Source organism: Phocoena sinus, chromosome 12, assembly GCF_008692025.1.
Source record: "Phocoena sinus isolate mPhoSin1 chromosome 12, mPhoSin1.pri, whole genome shotgun sequence".
NCBI classification, from domain to species: Eukaryota; Metazoa; Chordata; class Mammalia; order Artiodactyla; family Phocoenidae; genus Phocoena; species Phocoena sinus.
The window spans coordinates 43,125,854-43,152,359 of NC_045774.1; the positions used below are offsets into that span (position 1 = coordinate 43,125,854).

General features: G+C 40.0%; 1 protein-coding gene and 1 long non-coding RNA gene across 4 annotated transcripts in view; one reads left to right on the top strand and one right to left on the bottom strand.

The window, feature by feature from the left end:
* DCBLD1 (discoidin, CUB and LCCL domain containing 1) overlaps window positions 1–26,506 on the bottom strand; it is a 68,690-nt gene that overhangs the window by 4,348 nt on the left and 37,836 nt on the right. Inside the window, exons 4-15 of one of the 3 annotated variants that reach the window (XM_032651037.1) lie at window positions 25,265–25,316; window positions 21,631–21,703; window positions 11,072–11,205; window positions 8,017–8,172; window positions 5,892–5,932; window positions 4,718–4,930; window positions 3,147–3,271; window positions 2,723–2,882; window positions 2,527–2,634; window positions 1,308–1,392; window positions 1,032–1,081; window positions 16–135 (exon numbers count right to left, since the gene is read on the bottom strand). In XM_032651037.1, coding sequence (XP_032506928.1) covers window positions 16–135; window positions 1,032–1,081; window positions 1,308–1,392; window positions 2,527–2,634; window positions 2,723–2,882; window positions 3,147–3,271; window positions 4,718–4,930; window positions 5,892–5,932; window positions 8,017–8,172; window positions 11,072–11,205; window positions 21,631–21,703; window positions 25,265–25,316 — 1,317 coding nt within the window. The remainder of the gene's footprint in view (window positions 1–15; window positions 136–1,031; window positions 1,082–1,307; window positions 1,393–2,526; window positions 2,635–2,722; window positions 2,883–3,146; window positions 3,272–4,717; window positions 4,931–5,891; window positions 5,933–8,016; window positions 8,173–11,071; window positions 11,206–21,630; window positions 21,704–25,264; window positions 25,317–26,506) is intronic. The other 2 variants (XM_032651039.1, XM_032651040.1) reach the window with 2 other exon arrangements.
* Window positions 4,795–8,021, top strand: LOC116763394. The gene is made up of 3 exons (XR_004352503.1): window positions 4,795–4,898; window positions 5,192–5,319; window positions 5,750–8,021. It is a non-coding gene; the product is annotated as an uncharacterized LOC116763394 (long non-coding RNA).

Here is a 26,506-nt window from a genome sequence, read left to right on the forward strand (position 1 = left end):
AGACTTGGTACCGACCTGCCATATCACTTGTGATGAGATCCAACTTTTGTGTCATCTCCTTTCCATTATCGTAGCTGATGGTAAACTCAGCTGACTGATGCCTGGCAAAGGGATATTTGATCTGCTTCCAACAGTCTGGAATAAAGATAACATGAAACAAACTAACTTCTCAGAAGTGTATCGCATTTACTCCACCACAGGTTCCAGGTTAAGTCAGAGGTCAGGCTGCCCTTTGCCAGCTGACTGTGACAGGTGCACAGCCACAGCTCTCCAGGTGTGTGTGGTGGACACAGCATGATGAGGTCACAACAAGAGCACACACCATCCCAACCATGCTTTCTACTCTGCGGGTAAAATGTATTTGTGTACCCATCAGGGCCCAGATTATCCCTAGGTTAGACCACCTGGGCATGGTTTCCCCTAATCTGCACTGACATGGTGTTTGTGACCGTGAGGGGTCAATGCAGCTGGCTGTTTAGAGCCTAGGGAGGTGGAGTCCCAGGTGGTCCTTGAGATTCTCAGGGGGGTCCTGCCCTGCTGCCCTCTCTTTCGACTGCAGCTGACTCATTGCTTGGCATCCTGTGTCCTAAGGATTTTCTGAAACCCGCCCTGCCTAGTCCTTCCCCAGAGTGAAAAACACAATGAAGGCCTGAAGATGCTGGGAGTGCCGGGCAATGTCCAGTTCACAGATGGGGATTTTATAACTTCTCCTTGGTGACAGGCAGCGTGGTGATGTAAATTCCAGTTGCCAAAAAGAAATAATTAATTAATTTTGATAAATGATGGGATGATGTTGAACAAAAGTAAAAATAAACTGGCTATGAAGATTCTGGATTAAGAGACAGGATACAGTATATTCCTTCCTGGTAGATTTGTTAACTTAAAGCTATTAGATCTTATTTCTTAAACCATATAAGTGTGGGTTTTAATCAGGATCTGCTGATTAAAAGCACCTAATCATGCTTTTAATCAGCAGATTCTGTCCCTTCCTCAAGGATAGAATAAAACTGTAGATAGTTTTTTCAACCAACCTGTTTTCTGAGCCTTAGCTGATCCGTAAGGATTTCCTTTCTTCTTCCTCCTATCAAGACAAAAAATCCCACTGAAAAGATTTCTAAATGATATGTACTGTTCATAAAATAATACATGATATTTTCTACCTCTATCCAACTTGTTTTTAAAATAGAAGTTCACATTTTATCTTGGGAGAAGTAATGCTGCTTTCTACACATGAACATACGAAGAGTAACTTTTGTGACTGTTTACATAATTAGAGAAAAAAAATTTTTTAATGTGAAGTCACATACTTTCTAAGGACTACAAAGATCCCCACTCCAGCAACCAGCAGGACGAGGAGCACCAGTGGAGTAACAATAGTTATGACGTTTAACCCTAAGAAGGGGAAAAGACATCATATTACAGCAGAAATGAACAGCAACCAAATTTCGCGATCTAAAACTGAATACTGATTTGAAAGGTCCTCAGTGGTTTAACATGTGGGGGACAAGAATACATGCTAGGCATTTACTGATACTGGAAAGCAAAAAGAGGATTCAGGGCTCCCCTGGTGTTGCAGTGGTTGAGAGTCCGCCTGCCAATGCAGGGGACACGGGTTTGTGCCCCGGCCCAGGAAGATCCGACATGCCGCAGAGCGGCTGGGCCTGTGAGCCATGGCCGCTGAGCCTACGTGTCCGGAGCCTGTGCTCCGCAACGGGAGAGGCCACAACAGTGAGAGGCCCGCGTACCGCAAAGGAAAAAAAAGTATAGAAAGGTATGGAATGGAATGTCTCCCTTCCACCTCTGTTCTTCCTCTATGTGAAATTATGTTTCTTGACATTTTTCCAGATATACTGGGATGAATATATATATATAGATAGATAGATAGATGCTGTATCACCCCCACTTTTACACACATGGTCGAGTGCTATGTAAACTGTTCTGTACCATGCTTATTTTTTTATTTTTTTATTTTTTGCGGTACGCGGGCCTCTCACTGTTGTGGCCCCTCCCGCTGCGGAGCACAGGCTCCAGACGTGCAGGCCCAGCGGCCATGGATCACGGGCCCAGCCGCTCCGCGGCATGTGGGATCCTCCCGGACCGGGGCACGAACACGTGTCCCCTGCATCGGCAGGCGGGCTCTCAACCCCTGCGCCACCAGGGAAGCCCCCATGCTTATTTTTTTAAGTTGTCAGTGTGTCTCAGAGAACCTTCTGTATTACTAACACATTCCTTTTTTATGGCTGTAGAGTATTCCATGGTATGGATGTGCTATTGTTTTATTTTTCTATAAAGGATTTACATAGTGTTTGAAGGGCACATATGTTTGTTTCCAGTCCTTTTCTACTTACAATAGTGTAATGAAAAGTGTGGACATATATTAATTTACACATGTGCAGATATCTCTGGACCATCTGCCCCCAGACACTTACATGACACAGAAAAAAAGAATGTTGTTGAAGCTACCGTATTATTGGCTGGAGTACAAGTTATATTCCTTAAGAAACCGCAAAACGGTAACTGCCCTACCTTTGGGCATTTCTTCAGAGGGGATGGGTTTTAAGATTGTCTCATCTTCTCTGTTAGTTGAACCAACAGTATTTAGACTTGTTTTGCTCCACACCAATGAGTCATTACCTGAGTGAGAAGAGATGTTAGAGAAACCACATTAATAACAACAATTTGTGAAAGGAGGTGACCAGAATCCAGTAACTCACTGACTCACCCTGAGTCCTACTTGGTGCAATCTGGCAGCCAAGAAGCTCCACTTTCAAGGCTATCCTCTGGTGCCACGTCTGGGGGATAACACGCACGTATCTGGCCACGATGGGAGGGATGAAATTGTTCCGCACAGGGTCCCGAAAATTAGAGTTGCCCTGAAACACCTGTAGGAACAGGTAACCTTTACCTGAAGATTCTATTCGTTTCTAGGTCTTTATCAATCTACTTACACCTGGTTATATGAAATCAAAGTGAGGATTCTATGTTGCTTTTATAGACATGCTTGATATTGAAGATCCAAGGCTTTGCACTCAAAGGCTGAGTAATCTGGTGCTGTGCATCTGTTTTTGGAAACACACTGATGGACTGATGAAGATATCTGGAGGCCCACTCTCCCACTCAGTTCCCTCCTCCAGAGTGTCTCTTACCTTTTCTTCATTATTCACAATTCCTTTATAGGTCTCCCACTTGGAGTTGTTGTTTCTGAAGTTCATTACAAAACTCTTTACATAAAAGTTGAAATTTGACTGTGTGGATCCAGTGGTCCTAATTCCTTGTAAGAAAATATTATTTATGGGTTAGTTTAAAAAATATGTTATACAACATGTATTATAACTTCAGGTTTCTTTTCTTTTTTTCCCTCTCATTTGAAATTGCAAATCATTTTACAGGCCTGCTTTTCTTATCTGCAGTTAGAAACATGATGACAGATGAGTTTTCACACTGACAATATGCCATAAAAAGGTTTCAGCACGGAGATATCAGCTCTCTCACCCACACATCCATCCTTACCCCCTGCATACAGGTTCTTCCCACAGAGACAATGTGAAGGTTTGTTACTTTTGAAAAAGACATAGCAACTGACAAAGGATTAATCTCCAAAATATACAAGCAGCTCATGCAGCTCAATATCAAAAAAACAAACAACCCAATTCAAAAATGGGCAAAAGACCTAAATAGACATTTCTCCAAAGAAGATATACAGATTGCCAACAAACACGTGAAAGAACGTTCAACATCATTAATCATTAGAGAAATGCAAATCAAAACTACAATGAGATATCATCTCACACCCGTCAGAATGGCCATCATCAGAGTCTACAAACAATAAATGCTGGAGAGGGTGTGGAGAAAAGGGGAACCCTCCTGCCCTGTTGGTGGGAATGTAAATTGATACAGCCACTATGGAGAACAGTATGGAGGTTCCTTAAAAAACTAAAAATTGAACTATCATACGACCCAGCAATCCCACTACTGGGCATATACCCTGAGAAAACCATAATTCGAAAAGATATATACACCCCAATGTTCAGTGCAGCACTATTTACAATAGCCAGGACATGGAAGCAACCTAAATGTCCATCAACAGATGAATAAAGAAGATGTGCTACATATATACAATAGAATATTACTTAGCCATAAAAAGGAACGAAACTGACTTATTTGTAGTGAGGTGGATGGACCTAGAGTCTGTCATACAGAGTGAAGTAAGTCAGAAAGAGAAAAACAAATACCGTATGCTAACACATATATATGGAATCTAAGAAAACGGTGCTGATGAACTTAGTGGCAGGGCAGGAATAAAGACGCAGATGTAGAGAACGGACTTGACACAGGGTGGGAAGGGGAAGCTGGGACGAAGTGAGAGAGTGGCATGGACATATATACACCACCAAATGTAAAATAGGTAGCTAGTGGGAAGCAGCCGCATAGCACAGGGAGATCAGCTCGGTGCTCTGTGACCACCTAGAGGGGTGGGATAGGGAGGGTGGGAGGGAGACGCAAGAGGGAGGGGATATGGGGATATATGTATGCATATAGCTGATTCACTTTGTTGTACAGCAGAAACTAACACAACACTGTAAAGCAATTATACTCCAATAAAGATGTTAAAAAAAAAAGACATGGAGTACTCTGAGGTGGGGGCACCTGTGCAAATTCAAAACATAATTTCAACTGCAAGTCATCTTGTTTTGTGAAACTGCACTCGTTTCAGTACCTGTTATTTTCTTTTTCTCTCCCAAATCTATCCTCAGCCACTCCCGTTTGTGGTTCTTGCTCCTGTCCCCCGAAGCCCATGACGGGCCTTGGTCCTGAAGTCGGGCTTGGCCAGGAGACCAGCGGACCTGATCTCCAGTCTCATTGATCCACTCCCAAGAAGAAGAAGCTCTGATTTGCCGGTCAGGTTCCAAACTCAAGGATCTGCTGCAACCTAGAAAAAAAGGGCAGGGAAATATTTCAGATATAGACACAAAATGAAAACCAAAAAAACAAAGCACCCTGTTTCACCTAGAATTATTCGGTTGATTTACTTCCATTCTGATATTGAATCAACTGTTTAATTACTAGTTTTTTTAATGATTCAGACTTGCATTTGACTCGCTGGTGCTGTGGTATCTTGATACTATTGCTGCTTTTCTTCTTAATGGACCTTATATCCCCTATAAGTGACATCTCTTTGTCCCCACTGTAGATTTTCCTTTCTAATCTAAATCCACCATGATTTCAACGAAGTACAAGGTGTCCTAAAAGCTGAAAATGCTGAGGTTCTTCTCACTTGATCAGAGGGAGGACTCCACGATCTCTACCCTTGAAGAGCAGGTACGTCAGGTGCCCTGAAGATCAGTTAATTGTACCCAACATCGACCCTGGGAGCTTAACTATACCATGTCCAAGACAATGTGGAGGTTGCAGATAAAGGCCAGTCCTCCTCCTGGGCCGAGAAGACATGTTTGTATTGTTCTCCTTGAAATATGTTATTTTATGTGAGGGAGAACATTTCCCCAGAACATATTCCATGACAGAGGGGCTAAAAAGCCTTTATGCTATTCATTTTCAATAACTTCATTCCAGATACACACAAATCAGATTGCACTGCTCAAAAGGTTTTTCTGTTAAAATCTAACATAAAGGAATTTATCTTAACTGTCATTTCAAATTTTCATTTTTTCTGGCAAAAGTTTTAGATTATAAAGAAAAATATTTCTTTTCCTAATGTTAACTGGGTTTATTGTCTGATGTATTTTTTAAGTCACAGCATACTTGGTGCTACATGACCTGAGGAGAAAAGAAAAAATTAATCTTTTAAACGATATCATCTGAGGGGTATGGAAGAATAAACTACCCCTGAAGATTTTAAAATATCAAATTCTTAAGGAAAGCATGATCCTTACCATTGGAGGTAAACAGAAATCGCTTGTCTGACAGGGAACCACTGAAATAATAAACACAAAGATGAGGAGGTTAGTTGCTTCACTGGATCTTAATGACTGGTACAGCGCTATAGAATGGGGCTCAGAGCCTTCCCACACCCCATGTGGTCCTCAGAGCACCCGGCAAGGCTACTGTTATTATCTCTGTCATTGGTATTTCGTAGACCAAGAAACTCAGGCCCTTCGAAGGTAAGCAACTTTCCTAAATTCATAGAGGTGACAAGCAGCCAGGACTCCTGAGATGCTGCTGTTGAACCACAAGCCTGTGCTGTTTCCATCACGCCACATTGTATTGGGAAGGAACAGGCACATATACAGTCTCCAGGACACACCTAAATCCCAATTAAAGAATACGTAGTGATGGAGACAGAAAGGATGACTGCCCTGAACACTCCCTTTGCTTCAGAAGGCACCCCTACAGCGCCCCACTCGCTTCAACAATCAAGGACCCCTGAGACATGAAGATGCCTGATCACTTGTACAAGAACGAGCATGTCAGTCTAGCTGCCTCCCCTACAGACTTCTCCACTCCTTCCCTGAGGGGTCCTGCCCCAGCAGCGTCGCTCCGCAGAGAGCCTCCGCCCGGGTCTCTCTCTCTCCCCTCACACTCCTACCGACTGCAGCAAGGACACCAAACCATGAACCAGCTCCTGCTTCTGGATGACAAGGTACAGCTGGAGAAAATTCAGAGCACCTCACTGACGGGTCCTGAACTGCTGCAAGACAGGCCTGCACATCTGGCATTGATCCCTGGGCCTCTGGACCCCCCAGTTCTGTACCTTGTATTACTCTCCTGGTGAACTTATCAAATCGGCCCTGCTCGGCAGTTGTCTCCTTCTGCGGAAAAGAGGTTCCTAAGGCCTGAGATCACATGTATCTTTTTGTAAATCCCTCACCAACTCAATGCTGTAACAATATGTAGAATGAATAGAAAACTTGGAATTCTCAAGATGAATCTTATAGGCATCGTACTTACTACATTAGATATTACAGGTAAACAAAAAAAGGTAGGTGTCGCTGTCATGTTCAGTTATTTTACGATCTGAGAGTACTCCTATTTTAAATGTTTAACTCTGAATTATTGTGACAATAATGGACAGAGAGGGTACTGAAATGTGAAATCCACAGAGAACCCAAAACTAGTCTGGACAGAAGCACCTTCACAGCAACATTTTGTTTTTAAGTAACAGGTTTTTCTTTCATATTCTTTGTCCACTCTCAGGCAGAGACTCTGTAAGCCCTGGTTTTCCACCTAAAGATTCTATTATAATCTGTGCTGAATATAATGCAGGCACCCATCATTTCGTACAGGAGAAAATGCAGACCCACTTGGGTCATGGGACCTTCTTCAGTTCAGTTAGTGGCCAAGCAGGGGTGAGGACCCAGCTTTCCTAACCTTTAAAGAAAGGTGCACACTGTTGCAATTTGTATTTAGATTTGTTAAGATTTTAGAGCCTCTCTTTGACTGATTTTTGCATTTTCTCTAATGTTCCTGCACGAAGTATTACACTTGAAGTTTGGCCCAGATAAGCCCAAATAATACTGCTGCAACCCTGATCACCTAAACGCACTCCCACTGCCATGAAACATTAAAATATTTACTTTGTTGTTGTTGAAAAAGAGAAGTTAAGGAAAGAAGGTTAGCTTTGGAGTTCATCCTGAGAAGAAAATGCTGGGTAAGGTTCTGCTGCTAAGATCTCTCTGCCTGGCTTTCCTCTATTATCAGCTGGAATATGTTTTTTCATTTCACCCAATTAAGCTAATTAAATACAACCACTAGAGAATTCTATAGGTAAATAAGCTTCCTCTTTGAAAACCCCCTAGGGAAAATGGGGTTCTAAGGCATTCACACATTAGGGTGAATGGATTCGATCAGATTCCAGGAACTGCCAGCCTTCCTTCCCAGAGGGCTGTAGAAGCAATCAGGAAGAGCCTGAGGTAAACAAAGAAAAGCCTTCCCAGCAGATGGTTTGAGCCATCATCCTCTGTGTGAGGTCAGTCGCTCTTCCTGATTCCATTCTGGTCTCCTCAGATCAAGGAAGTGACCTGACCCGGGATGAATCCCAGAAGAACCCTAGATATTTACTTTAGGGACCACTTCTTCCTCAGCTGCAATGCTTCCTTCTGTGTTTCTTCCTGAGCGCCAAACAATCGTGTGTGGGAACAGAAGTTCAATGACCGCATGAACAGTGCTTCCCCAACAGCGAAACAGCACAGATCAAAACAACTGCTCCCTGAAGGTCTGGGAATGGAAACGAGTGGAAGAGACTGTATGAGCACACAGTTTACTCTTTTCTGTTCAGTACACAAAGATGGTGCCAAACCACAGAGCCAGAAGGGAGAAGGGGCCTTGATATAATTCTAGACTTTCTGTCTACTTCCACCAAAACAAAAATCTGACAGTTGGTTCAAATAACTATATGGAATGTGGAGCAAAACTTTTCCTAATTCATTAATGGTTTAGATTTCTGGACTCTTACTTTTGCATCAAAGTTGAATATCAAATTATATAATTTGTATTTCATGTGTATTAAGTCCAGTTGATGTAGCAGAATCAAGAACATTATGTCTATACTTTTACTTAATAGTTTAAATAACTTTTTTTCAAAAGTAAAATAAAATCCAAGTAGTACAAGTTAAACTTTTTACTACCCTATTTTTCTACAAAAGAAGCATTCAAATGTATTCAGACATAGGCAAGAGAGTCCAAAAACAGATTTAAAGCCAAAGGCCAGTTCTTCGTTCCTATTTGGAAACAGCGGCACCTAACAAATCTAGGCCACAGCTTGATACCTTCCTGAAACAGCACCTTATTATCCATAGAGCAAACAATAAAAGACATAAAAAGAAATAGATCCTCCCAATGTTCATTGCAGCACTATTTACAACAGCCAAGACATGGAAGCAACCTAAATGCCCATTGACAGAGGAATGGATAAAGATGTGGTACATATACAGTGGAATATTACTCAGCCATAAAAAAGAATGAGATAATGCTATTTGCAGCAATATGGATGGACCTAGAGATTATCATACTAAGTGAAGTAAGTCAGAAAAAGACAAATATATGATATCACTCATGTGAGATCTGATTTTAAAAAATGATACAAATGTGGGATCTGATTTTAAAAAATGATACAAATGAACTTATTTACAAAACAGAAAAAAACTTACAGATGTCTGAAACAAACGTATGGTTACAAAGGCGAAACTTGGGGGGTAGGGGTAATTCAGAAGCTTGGGATGAACATACACACACTACTACACATAAGATAGATAACCAACAAGGACCTACTGTATAACACAGGGAACTCTATTCTGTGATAACCTATATGAGAAAAGTATCTAAAAAAGAATGACTATATGTATATGTATAACTGAATCACTTTGCTGTAGACCTGAAACGAACACAACATTGTAAATCAACTATACGCCAATAAAATTAAAAAAAAAAAAGGAAACATCCTCAAATGTCAAAGTCAAGCAGACATTTAAAGCTTACTGTGCATAAGCAACCATTCTTACTATAAATCAGGATATAAATATATAAATAAGGATATAAATTTTAATGTCCCAAAGAGTTTGAGGCAAGTACATAAGTGAAAAAAATGTAGGGCTTCCCTGGTACGCAGTGGTTAAGAATACACAGGTTCGAGCCCTGGTCCAGGAAGATCCCACATGCCGTGGAGCAACTAAGCCCGTGCGCCACAACTCCTAAGCCTGTGCTCTAGAGCCTGCGAGCCACAGCTACTGAGCCCGTGTGCCACAACTACTGAAGCCCGCGCGCCTAGAGCCCGTGCTCTGCAGCAAGAGAAGCCACTGCAGTGAGAAGCCCGTGCACCGCAACGAAGAGTAGCCCCCGCTCGCTGTAACTAGAGAAAGCCGGCACGCAGCAACAAAGACGCAATGCAACCAAAAATAAATAAATAAAATTAAAATTTTAAAAATGTATATACATATGTGTGTGCATATATGTAAGTATATATAATACATGTGTATATATTTTAAATTTTTATTTATGTAAATAGTACATATGTGTGTACACATACATGTGCATATATGTCAGCCGTATCTGCAGATTCTGCATCCCCAGATTCTACCAACCACAGAGTGAAAATATTCAGAAAAAAAAAAAAATTCCAGAAAATTCCAAGAAGTAAAATTGGAATTTGCCACATGCTGGCACCTATTTACACAACATTTACATTGTATTTACAACTATTTACATAGCATTTACATTGTATTAGGTATAAATAATCTAGAGATGATTTAAAGTACGTGGGAGGATGTGCATAGTTATATGTAAAGATTATGCCATTTTACATAAGGGACTTGAGCATCAGTGGATTTTGGTATCCATGGGGGTCCTGGAACCAATCCCCAAGGACACTGTACAGTGGCTCAAGGAGCACTGTTCCCTCACTAGGCAGCCAGCCATTCCAAAGCGAGTGTCCCTCTGGACGATTCCGAGCTGCCTGTTTATACTGGTGGACAGCTGGATCACAAGGCTGGCCTATTTTAGTTCAAACAGCTCTAGTTTTCCACTCTAGAAGCTGAGGAAACCTGAAAGCATTAAAAGCTGAGGTTGAAGTGTTTAAAGCAATTGACATACTTTTTTCTTATGAAGCTAAAAGATCAGAGGATAACACGGAACAGAGAAGTTAACAATGTTAAAAAAAAAAAAAAAGCCATCTTTTATTCACTTCCCAACTATTATTCATCCTTAAGAGACTGTCTCTAGGGATCCTCTAGGGAGTTCAGTGGTTCTGCTGGGTTTATGTCAGTCCCTTATCTCCTTCAGTATCTTTGGTGATATTGGTGATGATCAGTAATTTACAGAATCAGGAAAAACTAGAGAGGAATAAGCTTTATCCCCTCCCCCTGGAGCACCTGAGAGTAGAATGCTCCTCCGTCCTGGGGCTTCAGATGTGTGCCATTCTAACTTACTTGTCGGTGAGCTTTTTTATTGCTGCATCTGTCTTCCACACTGACAGCATAAATGCTGCTCTAAGCAGTCACACACATTTTTCCCAGTTGACATGCCCTTGGTATCACATGCCTGCAGCCCTTTCCAGACCGTGAGCTGATGACTTGTGCCTGCGGGGTTACCTTCCACTCAGAACAAAAGGCAAAGTACTTACTGCCTTGAGAGCACACCGTTGGCCAGGATCCCTTCGTATCGACTCATGCCTCTGCGCAGAAGCACGCCAATCTGACCGCCCACTTCATCTGCAATTACTCCTGCATGGATGGCGGCTTTGCATAGTAAAGAGGTCTGAAACACAGCAACATCTCACTTACAAATGGCTCAACAATACATCTAAAATATAGCGGGAGCGTTTACATTTTGTTACAACTTGTGCTCAGGATCCCTATTTGACCCCTGACATGGCTAAATTATAATTCATTTAAATAAAAAGTAGAAGGGGGTGGAAAAAATTATTGGCTAACTATCTCAGAGTGACATCAGAGTCATTCTATTTATGCTGGTGAACCTGGGAACCCTTCCACTAGGGAGGAAGGAAGGGAGATAATTCACAGTGTTCGTGGCTCCCCAGTGAGTAACGCCTCCTGGGGGTGTGGCCATCTCCCACAGCGACTCTGAACTGGGCCCTGGCGCTTGCTTTGATCTGCTGCAGGTAACGTGGCCCGGCAAACTGCCACACTTGTCAATGGGGCCACCTGAGACTCCCACCCCACCCCAGATGACCTGCCACACGACTGCAGCTGCAGGCGCAATTCTAGGTAAAGGAAGCTTAAGAACCAACCAGCCCACACTGCCGACCCGCGGACTCATCAGCAAAGAACATGGCTGTCGTTCTAAGCCACTAGGTTTTGGGCTGACTTGTTCAGCAAGAACAGGTAACATCAGTTTCTTGCATTCGCTTTACTAAATATACAGACTGAGGATCATTTGAAAAGGTGAACCTTCCATACCATAGCTTCATTTTAAAATGAGATTTAACAAGGCATCAAAACCAAAAGGGTAGTGTCAGCCACAGAACACTGAATAAAACAGAAAACTTCATGAAGTTCTCAGAGTGATGACGAGCAACCCAGGGCCCAAGGCCTCCATCTCAATTTCTGAATCTCCTCTGAGAGGGTCAAACAGCTGGCACCTGCTCAGCCCTCCAAGGCTGCTGGCTGGTGTGACAAACCCAGCAGGGGTACCCGGCAGGCTCTGATTAGCCAGGGATCCTGTGGTTGAAAGTGGGACTGCAGGAAGAAGTGGAACTGTTCCATGGGGTGCCCAGGCCCGTACGTCCCCCTCGAGCACAGACCCATGGGGGAGGGTGATGAGGTATTTAGCCCAGGACTGAGGGGCCGAGAGGATCTTTTCCTAAATAAATTTTAGCAATGCCCTGCTTCTCTGCAATGGCTAATGCCGAAAAGAGAAAAGCAGCTCGTGAAATTGTGTTTCAATAACTGAACTTCGGAGTGTCTCTTTGTGTTAACGACAACACTGTTTACCTTACTACAGTGGAAAGTTTTCCTTAGATTTAGGTTACAGTATTAGGAGGACCAGCGAGACCAACTGTATTTTGCAACTGATGTGGTTGCGATGAAATTGAGAGCTTTTGTGATCTTTAATGTAGAGAGCTCATACTTCCCAACCTAGATTCGATTTGGCAAAGGGAGTCACTTTGCAATGACTGCTATCATAGTGAAAAAAGGGGGAGGATTTCATGACAGAGAAGAAATGTGAGAATGCTGAAACTGAGGCAGATACTACCCTTCTTGACTTTTGGGGAAAAAAAGAAGAATTAGAAGAGAAAGATAGTACTCTTTAAAGAGACAGCTTCCATTTTCATTTTTTCTGAATTTTCTTAAAAAGCTTTCTTATTACTGTTTTAGACTCTTAGGGTACAAAATAGAGGAGCTAGCTGTAAAAGCCCTGGATTTAAATTCAGCAATTCAGCGTATCATGCTGACTCTGCCTCTAACTCTACCAGGTGTGCTTACGTCACCTCCCTGCTCTGGACCCGGCTTCCCAATTCATCTTCACAATGAAAGAAAAGGCTGGACTGGGTGATGTCTAGAATCACCTTGTGACTCTAAAGGGCACCCTGTGTACCTCTTATAGGGTCTGTGCAGGCCGGCCTCCCTCTCTCAGCCCCAAATGAAAAACAAAGTGGTCGGCTGGGCAGCTATTCCCTTGTCCCTAGGATCACCTGGCTTCCTTGGAATTCAGTCTGGGGATGGGATGGTCTTCATCCCAGCATCCCTGCCATGTGTGTAGAGCTGTCACTGGACTTGGCATGTACAAGGGGCCTCCTTGGTAACGAGGACAGATTCACAGGCCAACAAGCAACACGACCTATCAGCTTCATTGCCCAACAGATCTTCTCATTTCCCACAGTCCCCAGCACTGAGGGAACCCAGTGGTATGTGCCCCTTTTATGGAGTTTATTTCATTGCATTATTGCTTGTTAAGTTACATGTATTTATTTAATATTTTTTCATAATATTAAATGCAGGCCATAGGATACATCCCCAAGAGAATAACCACCAGATCTGGCTATCATATTATTATAATAAAATTATCAGCCCTTTCCTGAGTTATTTCCTTAAAAGAAATCACTTGCTCACCCACTAACTTAAATAAAATTGATGTTTTCTAAAGTTGGGGATTTTTTGGTATCAATTTTTAAAATTCACACTCACTGAACCTGCTTTTTAAAAATTTCCTTTTGAACAGGAGATTTATATTTTATTCTCTAGCTATTTTGAGGTCTAAACCTCGCCAAAATGTAAATATAGGAAAGTCTATGTTAATTAGTGATTACCTTAAACAAAATAATTTAAATGTAACTCTTCAGGGAAGGGAATGCAATGGACACTTGAGGAGAACACATGCAAGACTCATGAACTTGAAGGTTGATGCAACTAAGCATCCCTGAAGTTCACTGAGCCACAAAGATGGCCAAGCAGATCAGCATGAGAAGACTTAACTCTCAAAGCAGTTATCGAATCATCCCAGAACTGGAGTATTTTCTTAAGTCTTCCTTTAGGAAAAATCAACTTGTACGAAAAAGTATTGACAAAGTATTAAAATGTAATATAAACATTTTAGGTGGAAGGTGCCTCCGCTAACCTGATAGTTGAGCTGCTGAATTGCCTGGGTCCACGTCTCCGTCCAACCAGTATGTCCTCTCCATGACCTCCTCCAGCTGGATTTTAGCCTGGACAAACCACTCTCCCTGCCCCACTGTTGGTCCACCACGTGAAAGAATGATTACCGTGTGGCTGGCAGGGTCCTGATGCTCCGGCCGCGTGTCAAGCCTGAGCCTCTGACGTGGGAGAGCCGAGTTGAGTACACTGGTCCACAAGAGACCTCCCTGCCCCTTGTAATATCAAACAGCAAAAGCTGTCACAGAGAGCTCCATCTCAACGCTAAGACCCAGCTCCACTCAGGGACCAGCAAGCAACAGTGCTGGACACCCTGTGCCCAACAACTAGCAAGACAGGAACACAACCCCACCCATTAGCAGAGGCTGCCTAAAATAAGTCCACAGACACCCCAAAACACACCACCAGACGTGGACCTGCCCACCAGAAAGACAAGATCCAGCCTCATCCACCAAAACACACGCACTAGTCCCCTCCAACAGGAAACCTACACAACCCACTGAACCAACCTTACCCACTGGGGGCAGACACCAAAAACAACGGGAACTATGAGCCTGCAGCCTGGGAAAAGGAGACCACAAACACAGTAAGGTAAGTAAAATGAGAAGACAGAGAAATACCCAGCAGATGAAGGAGCAAGGCAAAAACCCACCAGACCTAACAAATGAAGAGGAAACAGGCAGTCTACCTGAAAAAGAATTCAGAATAATGATAGTAAAGAAAATCTTGGAAATAGAATGGTGAAAATACAAGAAATGTTTAACAAGGACCTAGAAGAACTAAAGAGCAAAACAAACAATGATGAACAACACAAGAAATGAAATTAAGAATTCTCTAGAAGGAATCAATAGCAGAATAAGTGAGGCAGAAGAACAGATAAGTGACCTGGAAGATAAAATAGTGGAAATAACTACTGTAGAGCAGAATAAATAAAAAAGAATGAAAAGAATTGAAGACTGTCTCAGATACCTCTGGGACAACATTAAACGCACCAATATTTGAATTATAGGGGTCCCAGAAGAAGAAGAGAAAAGAAAGGGACTGAGAAATATTTGAAGAGATTATAGTTGAAAACTTCCCTAATATGGGAAAGGAAATAGACAATCAAGTGCAGGAAGTGCAGAGAGTCCCATACAGGATAAATCCAAGGAGAAACACAAGACACATATTAATCAAACTATCAAAAATTCAATTCAAAGAAAAAATATTAAAAGCAGCAAGGGAAAAGCAACAAATAACATACAAGGGAATCCCCATAAGGATAACAGCTGATCTTTCAGCAGAAACTCTGCAAGCCAGAAGGGAGTGGCTGGACATATTTAAAGTGATGAAAGGGAAAAACCTACAACCAAGATTACTCTACCCAGCAAGGATCTCATTCAGATTCGATGAAGAAATTAAAACCTTCACAGACAAGCAAAAGTTAAAAGAATTCAGCACCACCAAGCCAGTTTTACAACAAATGCTAAAGGAACTTCTCTAGACAGGAAACACAAGAGAAGGAAAAGACCTACAATAACAAACCCAAAACAATTAAGAAAATGGTAATAGGAACATACATATCAATAATTACCTTAAAAGGAAATAGATTAAATGCTCCAACCAAAAGACACAGACTGGCTGAATGGATACAAAAACAAGACCCATATATATGCTGTCTACAAGAGACCCACTTCAGACCTAGGGCCACATACAGACCGAAAGTGAGGGGATGGAAAAAGATATTCCATGCAAATGGAAATCAAAAGAAACCTGGAGTAACAATTCTCATATCAGACAAAATAGACTTTAAAATAAAGACTATTACAAGAGACAAAGAAGGACACTACATAATGATCAAGGGATCGATCCAAGAAGAAGATATAACAATTGTAAACATTTATGCACCCAACATAGGAGCACCTCAATACATAAGGCAAATGCTAATAGCCATAAAATGGGAAATCGACATTAACACAATCATAGTAGGGACTTTAACACCCCACTTTCACCAATGGACAGATCAAATGAAAAAAATAAGGAAACACGAGCTTTAAATGATACATTAAACAAGATGGACTTAATTGATATTTATAGGACATTCCATCCAAAAACAACAGAATACACTTTCTTCTCAAGTGCTCATGGAACATTCTCCAGGATAGATCATATCTTGGGTCACAAATCAAGCCTTTGTAAATTTAAGAAAATTGAAATCGTATCAAGTATCTTTTCTGACCACAGCGCTATGAGACTAGATATCAATTACAGGAAAAAAAAATCTGTAAAAAATACAAACACATGGAGGCTAAACAATACACTAGTAAATAACCAAGAGATCACTGAAGACATCAAAGAGGAAATCAAAAAATACCTAGAAACAAATGACAATGAAAACATGACGGCCCACAACCTATGGGATGCAGCAAAAACAGTTCTAAGGGGGGAGTTTATAGCAATACAATCCTACCTCAAGAAACAAGGAACATCTCAAATAAACAACCTAACCTTACACCTAAAGCAATTAGCGAAAGAAGAACAAAAACCCCCAAAGTTATCAGAAGGAAAGAAATCATAAAGATCAGATCAATAATAAATGAAAAAGAAATGAAGGAAACAATAGCAAAGATCAATAAAACTAAAAGCTAGTTCTTTGAAAAGATAAACAAAATTGATCACCCATTAGCCAGACTCATCAAGAAAAAAAGGGAGAAGACTCAAATCAATAAAATTAGAAATCAAAAAGAAGTAACAACTGACACTACAGAAATACAAGGGATCATGAGAGATTACTACAAGCAACTATATGCCAATAAAATGGACAACCTGGAAGAAATGGACAAATTCTTAGAAAAGCACAACCTTCCAGGGCTGAACCAAGAAGAAACAGAAAATATAAACAGACCAATCACAAGCAATGAAATTGTAACTGTGATTAAAAGTCTTCCAACAAACAAAACCCCAGGACCAGATGGCTTCACACACGAATTCTATCAAACATTTAGAGAAGAGCTAACACCTATCCATCTCAAACTCTTCCAAAATATAGCAGAGGGAGGAACACTCCCAAACTCATTCTACAAAGCCACCATCACCCTGATAACAAAACCAGACAGAGATGTCACAAAGAAAACTACAGGCCAATATCACTGATGAACACAGATGTAAAAATCCTCAACAAAATACTAGCAAACAGAATCCAGCAGCCCATTAAAAGGATCGTATACCATGATTAAGTGGGGTTTATCCCTGGATTGCAAGGATTCTTCAATATATGCAAATCAGTCAATGTGATACACGATACTAACAAACTGAAGGATAAAAACCATATGATCATCTCAATAGATGCAGAAAAAGCTTTCAACAAAATTCAACACCCATTTATGATAAAAACCGTGCAGAAAGTAGGCATAGAGGGAACTTACCTCAACATAATAAAGGCCATATATGACAAACCCACAGCCAACACTGTTCTCAATGGTGAAAAACTGAAACCATTTCCACTAAGATCAGGGACAAGGTTGCCCACTCTCACCACTATTATTCAACATAGTTTTGGAAGTTTTAGCCACAGTAATCAGAGAAGAAATAAAGTGAATCCAATTGGAAAAGAAGAAATAAAGCTGTCACTCTTTGCAGATGACATTATACTATACATAGAGAATCCTAAAGACTCTACCAGAAAAATACTAGAGCTAATCAATGAATTTGGTAAAGTAGCAGGATACAAAATTAATGCACAGAAACTTCTTGAATTCATATACACTAATGATGAAAAATCTGAAAGAGAAATTAAGGAAACACTCCCTTTTACCAATGCAAGAAAAAAATTAAAATACCTAGGAATAAACCTACCTAAGGAGAAAAAAGACCTGTATGCAGAAAACTATAAGACACTGATGAAAGAAATTAAAGATGATACCAACAGATGGAGAGATATACCATGTTCCTGGATTGGAAGTATCAACACTATGAAAATGACTATACTACCCAAAGCAATCTACAGGTTCAATGCAATCCCTATCAAACTACCACTGGCATTTTTCACAGAACTAGAAGAAAAAATTTCACAATTTGTATGGAAACACAAAGGACCCCGAGAGCCAAAGCAATCTTGAGAAAGAAAAATGGAGCTGGAGGAATCAGGCTTCCTGACTTCAAACTATACTACAAAGCTACAGTAATCAAGACAGTATGGTACTGGCCCAAAAAACAGAAATATAGATCAGTGGAACAGGATAGAAAGCCCAGAGATAAACCCGCGCACCCATGGTCACCTTATCTTTGATAAAAGAGGCAAGAATACACAAAGGGGAAAAGACAGCCTCTTCAGTAAGTGGTGCTGGGAAAACTGGACAGCTACATGTAAAAGAATGAAATTAGAACACTCCCTAACAGCATACACAAAAATAAACTCAAAATGGATTACAGACCTATTGTAAGGCCAGACACTATAAAACTCTTAGAGGAAAACAGGCAGAACACTCTATGACATAAATCACAGAAAGGTCCTTTGGACCCACCTCCTAGAGAAAGGGAAATAAAAACAAAAATCAACAAATGGGACGTAATGAAACTTAAAAGCTTTTGCACAACAAAGGAAACCGTAAACAAGATGAAAAGACAACCCTCAGAATGGGAGAAAATATTTGCAAACAAAGCAACTGACAAAGGATTAATCTCTAAAATATATAAACAGCTCATGCAGCTCAATATCAAAAAAACAAACAACCCAATCCAAAAATGGGCAGAAGACCTAAACAGACATTTCTCCAAAGAAGATATACAGATGGCCAAGAAGCATATGAAAAGCTGCTCAACATCACTAATCATTAGAGAAATGAAAATCAAAACTACAATGAGGTATCACCTCACCCCAGTCATAATGGGCATCATCAAAAAATCTACAAACAATAAATGCTAGAGAGGGTGTGGAGAAAAAGGAACCCTCTTGCACTGTTGGTGGGACTGTAAATTGATACAGCCACTATGGAGAACAGTATGGTGGTTCCTTCAAAAACTAAAAATAGAACTACCATACCACCCAGTAATCCCACTACTGGGCATATACCCTGAGAAAACCATAACTCCAAAAGAGTCATGTACCACAATGTTCACTGCAGCACTATTTACAACAGCCAGGACATGGAAGCTACTTAAGCCATAAAGAAGATGTGGCATATATATACAATGGAATATTACTCAGCCATAAAAAGAAACGAAATTGAGTTATTTGTAGTGAGGTGGAGGTACTTGGTGTCTCTCATACAGAGTGAAGTAAGTCAGAAAGAGAAAAACAAATACCGTATGCTAACACATATATATGGAATCTAAGAAAAAAAAATGGTCATGAAGAACCTAGGGGCAAAACAGGAATAAAGACACAGACCTACTAGAGAATGGACTTGAGGATATGGGGAGGGGGAAGGGTAAGCTGGGACAAAGAGAGTGGCATGGACATATATACACTACCAAATGTAAAATAGATAGCTAGTGGGAAGCAGCCGCATAGCACAGGGAGATCAGCTCCGTGCTTTGTGACCACCTAGCGGGGTGGGATAGAGAGGGTGGGAGGGAGGGAGACAGAAGAGGGAGGAGATATGGGGACATATGTTTATGTATAACTGATTCACTTTGTTATAAAGCAGAATCTAACACACCATTGTAAAGCAATTATCCTCCAATAAAGATGTTAAAAAAAACTGTGAGTCACTATATTGCACTGCACACCTGTAACATATAATATTATACAGTAACCATACATCAATAAAATTAAAAAAAATAAAGATGGTACACAGACGGCGGAGAGAAAATAATCAGAGGGAGAAAGAAAAAAAAAGAAAGCAAGTAGCCATGCTGGGGAGGTCCACATGGTAAGGAGCTGAGGACAGCCTCCAACCAAAATCCAGGAAGAAACTGAGGTCCTCAATCCAACAACCCATCAGTAACTGAATGCTGCCAGCACCATGTGAGCTTAGAAACAAGTATTTTCCTAGTCAAGCCTCAGATGAAACTGCAGCCCCACTGACACCCTTGTGTCACCTTGGATACCCCCTTGTGAGTGTCCCTCACTCAAACTCAGCAGGCCACGCTCAAACTCCTGACCCACAGAACATGAGAGAGAATACATGTGTTGTTTCAAGCTTCTAAGTTTTTGGTAACAGTCATGTAGCAATAGATATCTAACATACACACAGTATCAACATATACCAAAAAAAGACACTAATCAGACTTCTTTGAAGAGATTAGTTTTCAAAATACAAAATTTCCCCCCAGAGGAAATCATACTGGAAGCAAATGGTATAAAACCAGTTAGTGCGTCAAATAGGAAACCTGTTTGTTAGCACTTCCAGATCATGTACTGAGGCCTACCACCCAGGAAACCATTAACCTGTTACTCTGAAAAAGGGCTCTGTCAAGAGGAGGTGAGATCAACAAATAAAGCAAGAAAGAAACAATGCTATATCTCTTTCTGCATATAATTCTTAAGTTTCTTATACAGGACAGGAAGATAATACATTAAAACTTTATATTGCTAGGGGGAGAAAACTATACCTCAACTTTTTAGTTCTTTTGGTTAATTGCCTGAAGTCATCTAGGACTTCAGCCTGTGCCGAGTATATTTTCAAATTGAGGTAGTGTAAATCATTTTAAGATTCAGTTTCTAGTCCAAGTAAATATCCTGTGTCAATCTTGTAAATTAAGACAACACAAGAAAAAGGAAACAAAGCAAAATCACAAAACCTGCTGCTTCCAGAATCAGGATGTACTGAAAGCAAAATTAAAGCCAAGTTTTTTTCCTCCTGCTGGAGATATGTGATCAATCTCCTAGAACATGTATGTTTTCTCCGTGCATAAAGAACTCTTAGAAAAGTTCCATCACTATATAGATTTTCACATTTCTAATAACTCAAGCCCCTTCCCGTAAGCTATAAACCCAACTATTTTGAATAGCAAATTTTAAAAAATCAGGTATCAGATTTCCAGGATAGAAATCTGTAAATAGTAAGAAATAAAGGATTGTGTATCTGGATATAAGATATATACTTTAGAAAAATGATTTCTTGTGAATTTATTTTTTTCTGGGAACAATTTATATCACCCAGACAGTTTCAATAGGCATTAAAAATTGGAGTGCAAGTAGGGAGGGGAATAATATATATGAGCAGGGCATATGGCTTCACTGGTCCTAGATATAATGTCACTATTCTGTGATGTAAAATGTTCATGTCCTTGGCTGTATTACATGAATCAATTGGAGCATTAAAATAAAGAAATAAATTATAACAAAAGGATGATCTCTTATAAAAATTGGATGGAATTATACCCTTAGGTATAATTAATATAAATATAAATAATATAAAGGGTTTTGTTTACCATTTCATTTATAGTATGCTTAACTGTAGGAATGAATGCCATGAATAACCTTGGTTTTTATACTTATTTCATTTATTCTCAGAAGAGAACTGTGCATCTATCTACAAAGTTTTATATCTTATTTGACTTTACTTTATAAAGAATTTAGGCAGAGCAACAAGCACTAACTCTTTTTAATTTCCTCCCTGCCATAAAATTACCCTCAATTACTTACATCTCTATATCCATGTACCACATTCCCAGAAATATCTCCTGCTATGTCTCTACAACCAGCTGGGCAGAACTTGCTGGAAAAAAAATAAAGAGTTTATATTTTATTAGGTCGTACTTAGTGTGAAATTATACTTAAAAGTATTTTCTCTCCTCTATACAACATGCAGGAATATCTTTCTTTAATGACAAATCAGAAACCTGATTTGTGAAAACACAGACTTATCTAAAATGTTCACCTGAAGGCAAGTTTTACACAATTATTTGTTTTATATCAAAATTCATTATAAACTCTATTAAACAATGAGCTTCCCTAAAGCATCTTAATTGATTTTAAGGGGTCCAAGAAATGTTAAGTAAAAAGGTAAAGTTTCTAAATACAGTATATATAGCATAATCCTGTTTTTATGAAAAGAAATGTTTAAATAACAATTTATGTTTTCTATGGATAAAAAGAAAACAAGGAAGAATATCTCTGGATTCGCTCTGAGTGTAGGAGTTTGAGAAACTATCACTTTCTGTGTTACTAACTCTGTAAATTTGGATTCACTCTACTAGCATTACCCAATTGGAACATAATGGAAGCCATACATGTTAATTTAAATATTCTAGTAGCCACATTAAAAAATCAAAAGAAACAGGCAAAATTAATATTAATATTACTCATATATTTTGTTTAACCTAATATATTCAAAATGTATCATTTCCACATGTAATGAACAGAAAAATTATCAAGATATTTCCAGTCTTTTTTTTTTAAATAAGTCTGCAAAATCTGCAGTATATTTTATACTTACAGCACACCTCGATTTGAATTAGTCAAGTTTAAATGCCTGGAGAGTGATGGTCTACATTAGTTATAAATTACTTTTGCAGTCAGAAAAAAGGTGTATATTTTTTTCAGCTTTACTGGGGTAGAGTTGACAAACAAAATTGTAAAATATTTAAAGTGTGCATCGTGACGATTTGATATACGTATACACTGAAAGAATTCCTCCCATCTAGTTAGTTAAACACAGCCATCACCTCACACACACACACACACACACACACACACACACACACGTATATATATGTATATTTTTTTTGGTGTGAATATTTAAGTTCTACTCTCTTAACAAATTTCAATTACACAATATGGTGTTATCAGCTACAGTCACCATGTTATACATTAGATCCTCAGACCTTATTCATCTTTATAGCTGAAAGTTTATACCCTTTTATCAACCTTTCCCTATTTCCCCTAACCTCCAGCCCCCAGTAACTACTTTCTGTTTCTATGAGTTTGACTAGAAGAGGTACATTTAAAATTAGGATTTCATTTACTTAAGAGTCATTTTTCAAGAAACTTTTCAGAAACATGTCATGGCATATGGTATGGATGGCTGTGGCTTAGGGTGTGTTGACCCAGGCTCTGTTACTACCTAACTAGCTATGTGACCCCGAATATTGCATATAAATCCCCCTTAAATTCAGTTTCCTCTTCTGTAGCTCCTTCAAGCATCAACATATCAATAGGCCATGAGAGACAACCATACATCTAAAACGACGTGCAAAAGGAAACTCAAAATATTATGTGAACATTGACACCTTTAAAGATGAATGCCATAGGCCCTTGTTTCTATATATACCATATTACAATAATGTCTGCTTGGTTTGTTCAAGAAGAATGTACCAGCCCAAGCAGATTGCAAAACAGCAGTTGCTTTTATTTCATTTCCTCTCAGCTTCCTCCTGCTGACTTAGCAAATTAGATGTGTAACAGAATCTAATTATCAAAACTACCCAAATAAACGGTTCATAATTCTTCCCCATTGACCTAGTGGAATCCAGCACTACAGCAATAATCAAGGAATTAAGAAACAGAAAGAATGGAAATCCTATTACAGGTTTACAGTTCCTTATCCTAGCCCTTAGAGCCAGATGTATTTCAGAATTCAGAATTTTGGGGATTTTAGAAAAGTAAAACAGTGCCAATAATGTATATGATGTATGACGCCACTGAGGTCTGCAAATATTAATCAAAACATTAATATCTCTGTATCAAATATATGGATAGTCATATTAGGTCAAATACATAAAGACAAAATAGCCTTATGTTTAATTTAGTCCAATTTTGCTGTCAGATGAATTTAAGGTCACATTAATCAGGTACTGCCACCAAATGAGTTACAAAAATCTTTTGACTTTTAAAGCTTTCTGCATTTCACAATTATGGATGAAGGATTATGGCCCTGTACTAGTCATCATACCTCATCTTTAACTAAACTCCACAAATAGGCTGGGCTACAGCTTAGATGATATGACACCATAACATCACACTGTAGGGCTGAATATATTCCTTTCTCTAAGAGGATAGGAAATGACTATTGATGCCCAGAGGCCCTGTCACCCCTGGGACTGTACACGTATGGCTGGAAAGAAAATGCTGCTGAATGTCTGCATTGGATGAACAGCAACTTTAAGGGCAACATTTAATTACTGGTCATTTTCATTTTTGTCTTTTCTCAACTGACCTTCATATTAGTAAACACTAGAGTTGATTCTGCATATAAAAGAATCTCATTTATTAGAGTATCAGATGGATAGGACCATGGACTCTTAAGCTTGACTTTTGGGGCATTCTTATTTATTGTGTAGCCCTAAGCAGGTTACTTAATTGCTTTGTGCCTCTGTTTCCGGGGTAAAACAGAACCTGCCTGGTCGGCGTACTGGAACATTCACATGAGCTATCTAGATGCTAACTCCAGAGAGCTGTACCTGGTACTAAGAAAACACTCTAATGAGTTAGAGTTGTTGTTAGTGTTTTTGTTGATAATGACCTATAGACCAGTGGTTCTCAACTAGGAGTGATTTCTGCCCACCAGCAGACCTTTGGAAACGTCTGGAGAAATTTATCATGACTGGCTCACATAGGCCAGGGATGCTGCTAAACACCCACAATGCACACAACAGCAAATCATCCAATCCAAAATATCAATAGTGCCAAGGCTGAGAAATCCCCCTCTAGACTTACTTTACACATGAGAAAATGTACATCTAAGAGATTAAGTCATTTTTCCAGTTAAAGTAAAGCTGGGATGAAAATTTTCATCTCCTATTCTCAGTATGTCTCTTTTTTGTGGGAAAGATAAAATGAACCCTTCCAGAATTACAAAAGTCACTCCCAAATGCTGGCCCGGTAAAAAAAATGCACTCTAGACTCCATTTTGGCTCATTGGTACTAGAGTAGAACTCAAGGGTCAGCAAACTGTGACCCATGGGCCAAATCCAGCCAGCGCCTTTTTTTTTTTTGAAATAAAGAAAGTTTTTTTGGAACACAGCCATGCTCATTCGTTCACATATATACTGTCTATGGCTGCTTCTGCACTACAAAGGCAATAGAAACTGTATGAACAGATGCAAAAGAGACTGCACGGCCTGCAAAACCTAAAGTATTAATTATCTGGACTTTGACAGAAAGTTTGCTGATCTCTGCTGTATAAGAAACCATTTCAAATATTCCTAATTAGTTACAACATAGATGATTTTTTTAAATTAAATTAAGTACAAATAAGGTACTTTATCTGGTTTAATGTCAAGGAAAACAAAATATTCAGCAACAAATGACTGCAGCACAGCTAGGACACTGTATTTACCTGTATTCTGTCTTCAAATAATGGTTAGCTCGTTCCAAACACGTTATTAAATCTGTCATAAATAAAGATAATTGCAATCAGCTCTAAAGATTTCTTTTAAAATGAAACAGTGTTTGAAAACGTTATCTAGTTATCTGAACTCTTCTGTTTAAAAATAAATAAAAACGGACCCACTATCCCCAGGATTTCATCAGTTCCCTTCATTTTTCTTTTCTACCATCAGTGATGGTTCTTCAGTATTTATCCAGTGAATGACAACAGAATCTATTTCCAACTAACCAACACTGGTTAGTTACTATTCACTACATACCTACAAAAGGCCATGTGTATAAGCTCCCCTGGCAGGAGGAAAACCATTTCAAGAGCCCAGTGTGGTTCAGAGAAGGTTCAGGAACATCTTAATTTAACAATCTAGCTAGTGGCAATCGAGCGACCACAGGGCCAGGAGTTTAGTGAGAAAGCAAAGAGCCTATCAGCTTTGATCAATGAGGACCAAGGACTTAAAAGCAGCGTGCTCTCTGGAGCAATTTATAGAACTGAACTAATACTCAGCAATGGAAACTCTAAGATACTGTGGATTTTGGTGCTTTTAGATGGACCTAGTATAGTTTCCAAAATATTCCACACTTGCTGCAGAAGTTCTTTCTTTCCTTAATCATTTCAGTAGTTCTTAGGGAGAAACGTATGCTGAACACCGGCCATGCAGGGGCCTGCTAGGATATTGCTCAGATCTGATTGGCTGAGTGAGAAATGAATGGGGTACCCCCTTCCCAGAGTATTTCTGCAGGAGGGGCCTGACAGCAGAAACTCTGGGCACCTCTGTGGCCCTGGCAGACCCTGGGCTGCATGGAAATTACTCTGGAGTTCGAGGCCTGGATGGGAGGCCACGCTCTCCTTTCCCATCAATATTCATGCTCCCCTTCTCTCCCGCTCACGCGCTAGCTGGATGGGTAGGGCACTTGGTGACAGCGACTTTCTCCTCCTCATACTCGCATGCTCCCATGCTGGTGCACTGGTGTGTATGGAGTGGGGGGGTGTCGCTGGTTAAAAGGCTTGTCCCCTAAGCTAACAAAGGGGTTGGTGGAGAGCTCCAGAGAACAGCCAGACCTTAGGAGGGTCAGGAGGGTAGCCCCAAAGATACACAATCCATGATTTCTAGGAAAATGAGATCAACCCTCTCCCACATAAGTCAGCAGATCAGTCTAACATGGGCTATGAAAGTGTTCAGTTCAGACCTAACTA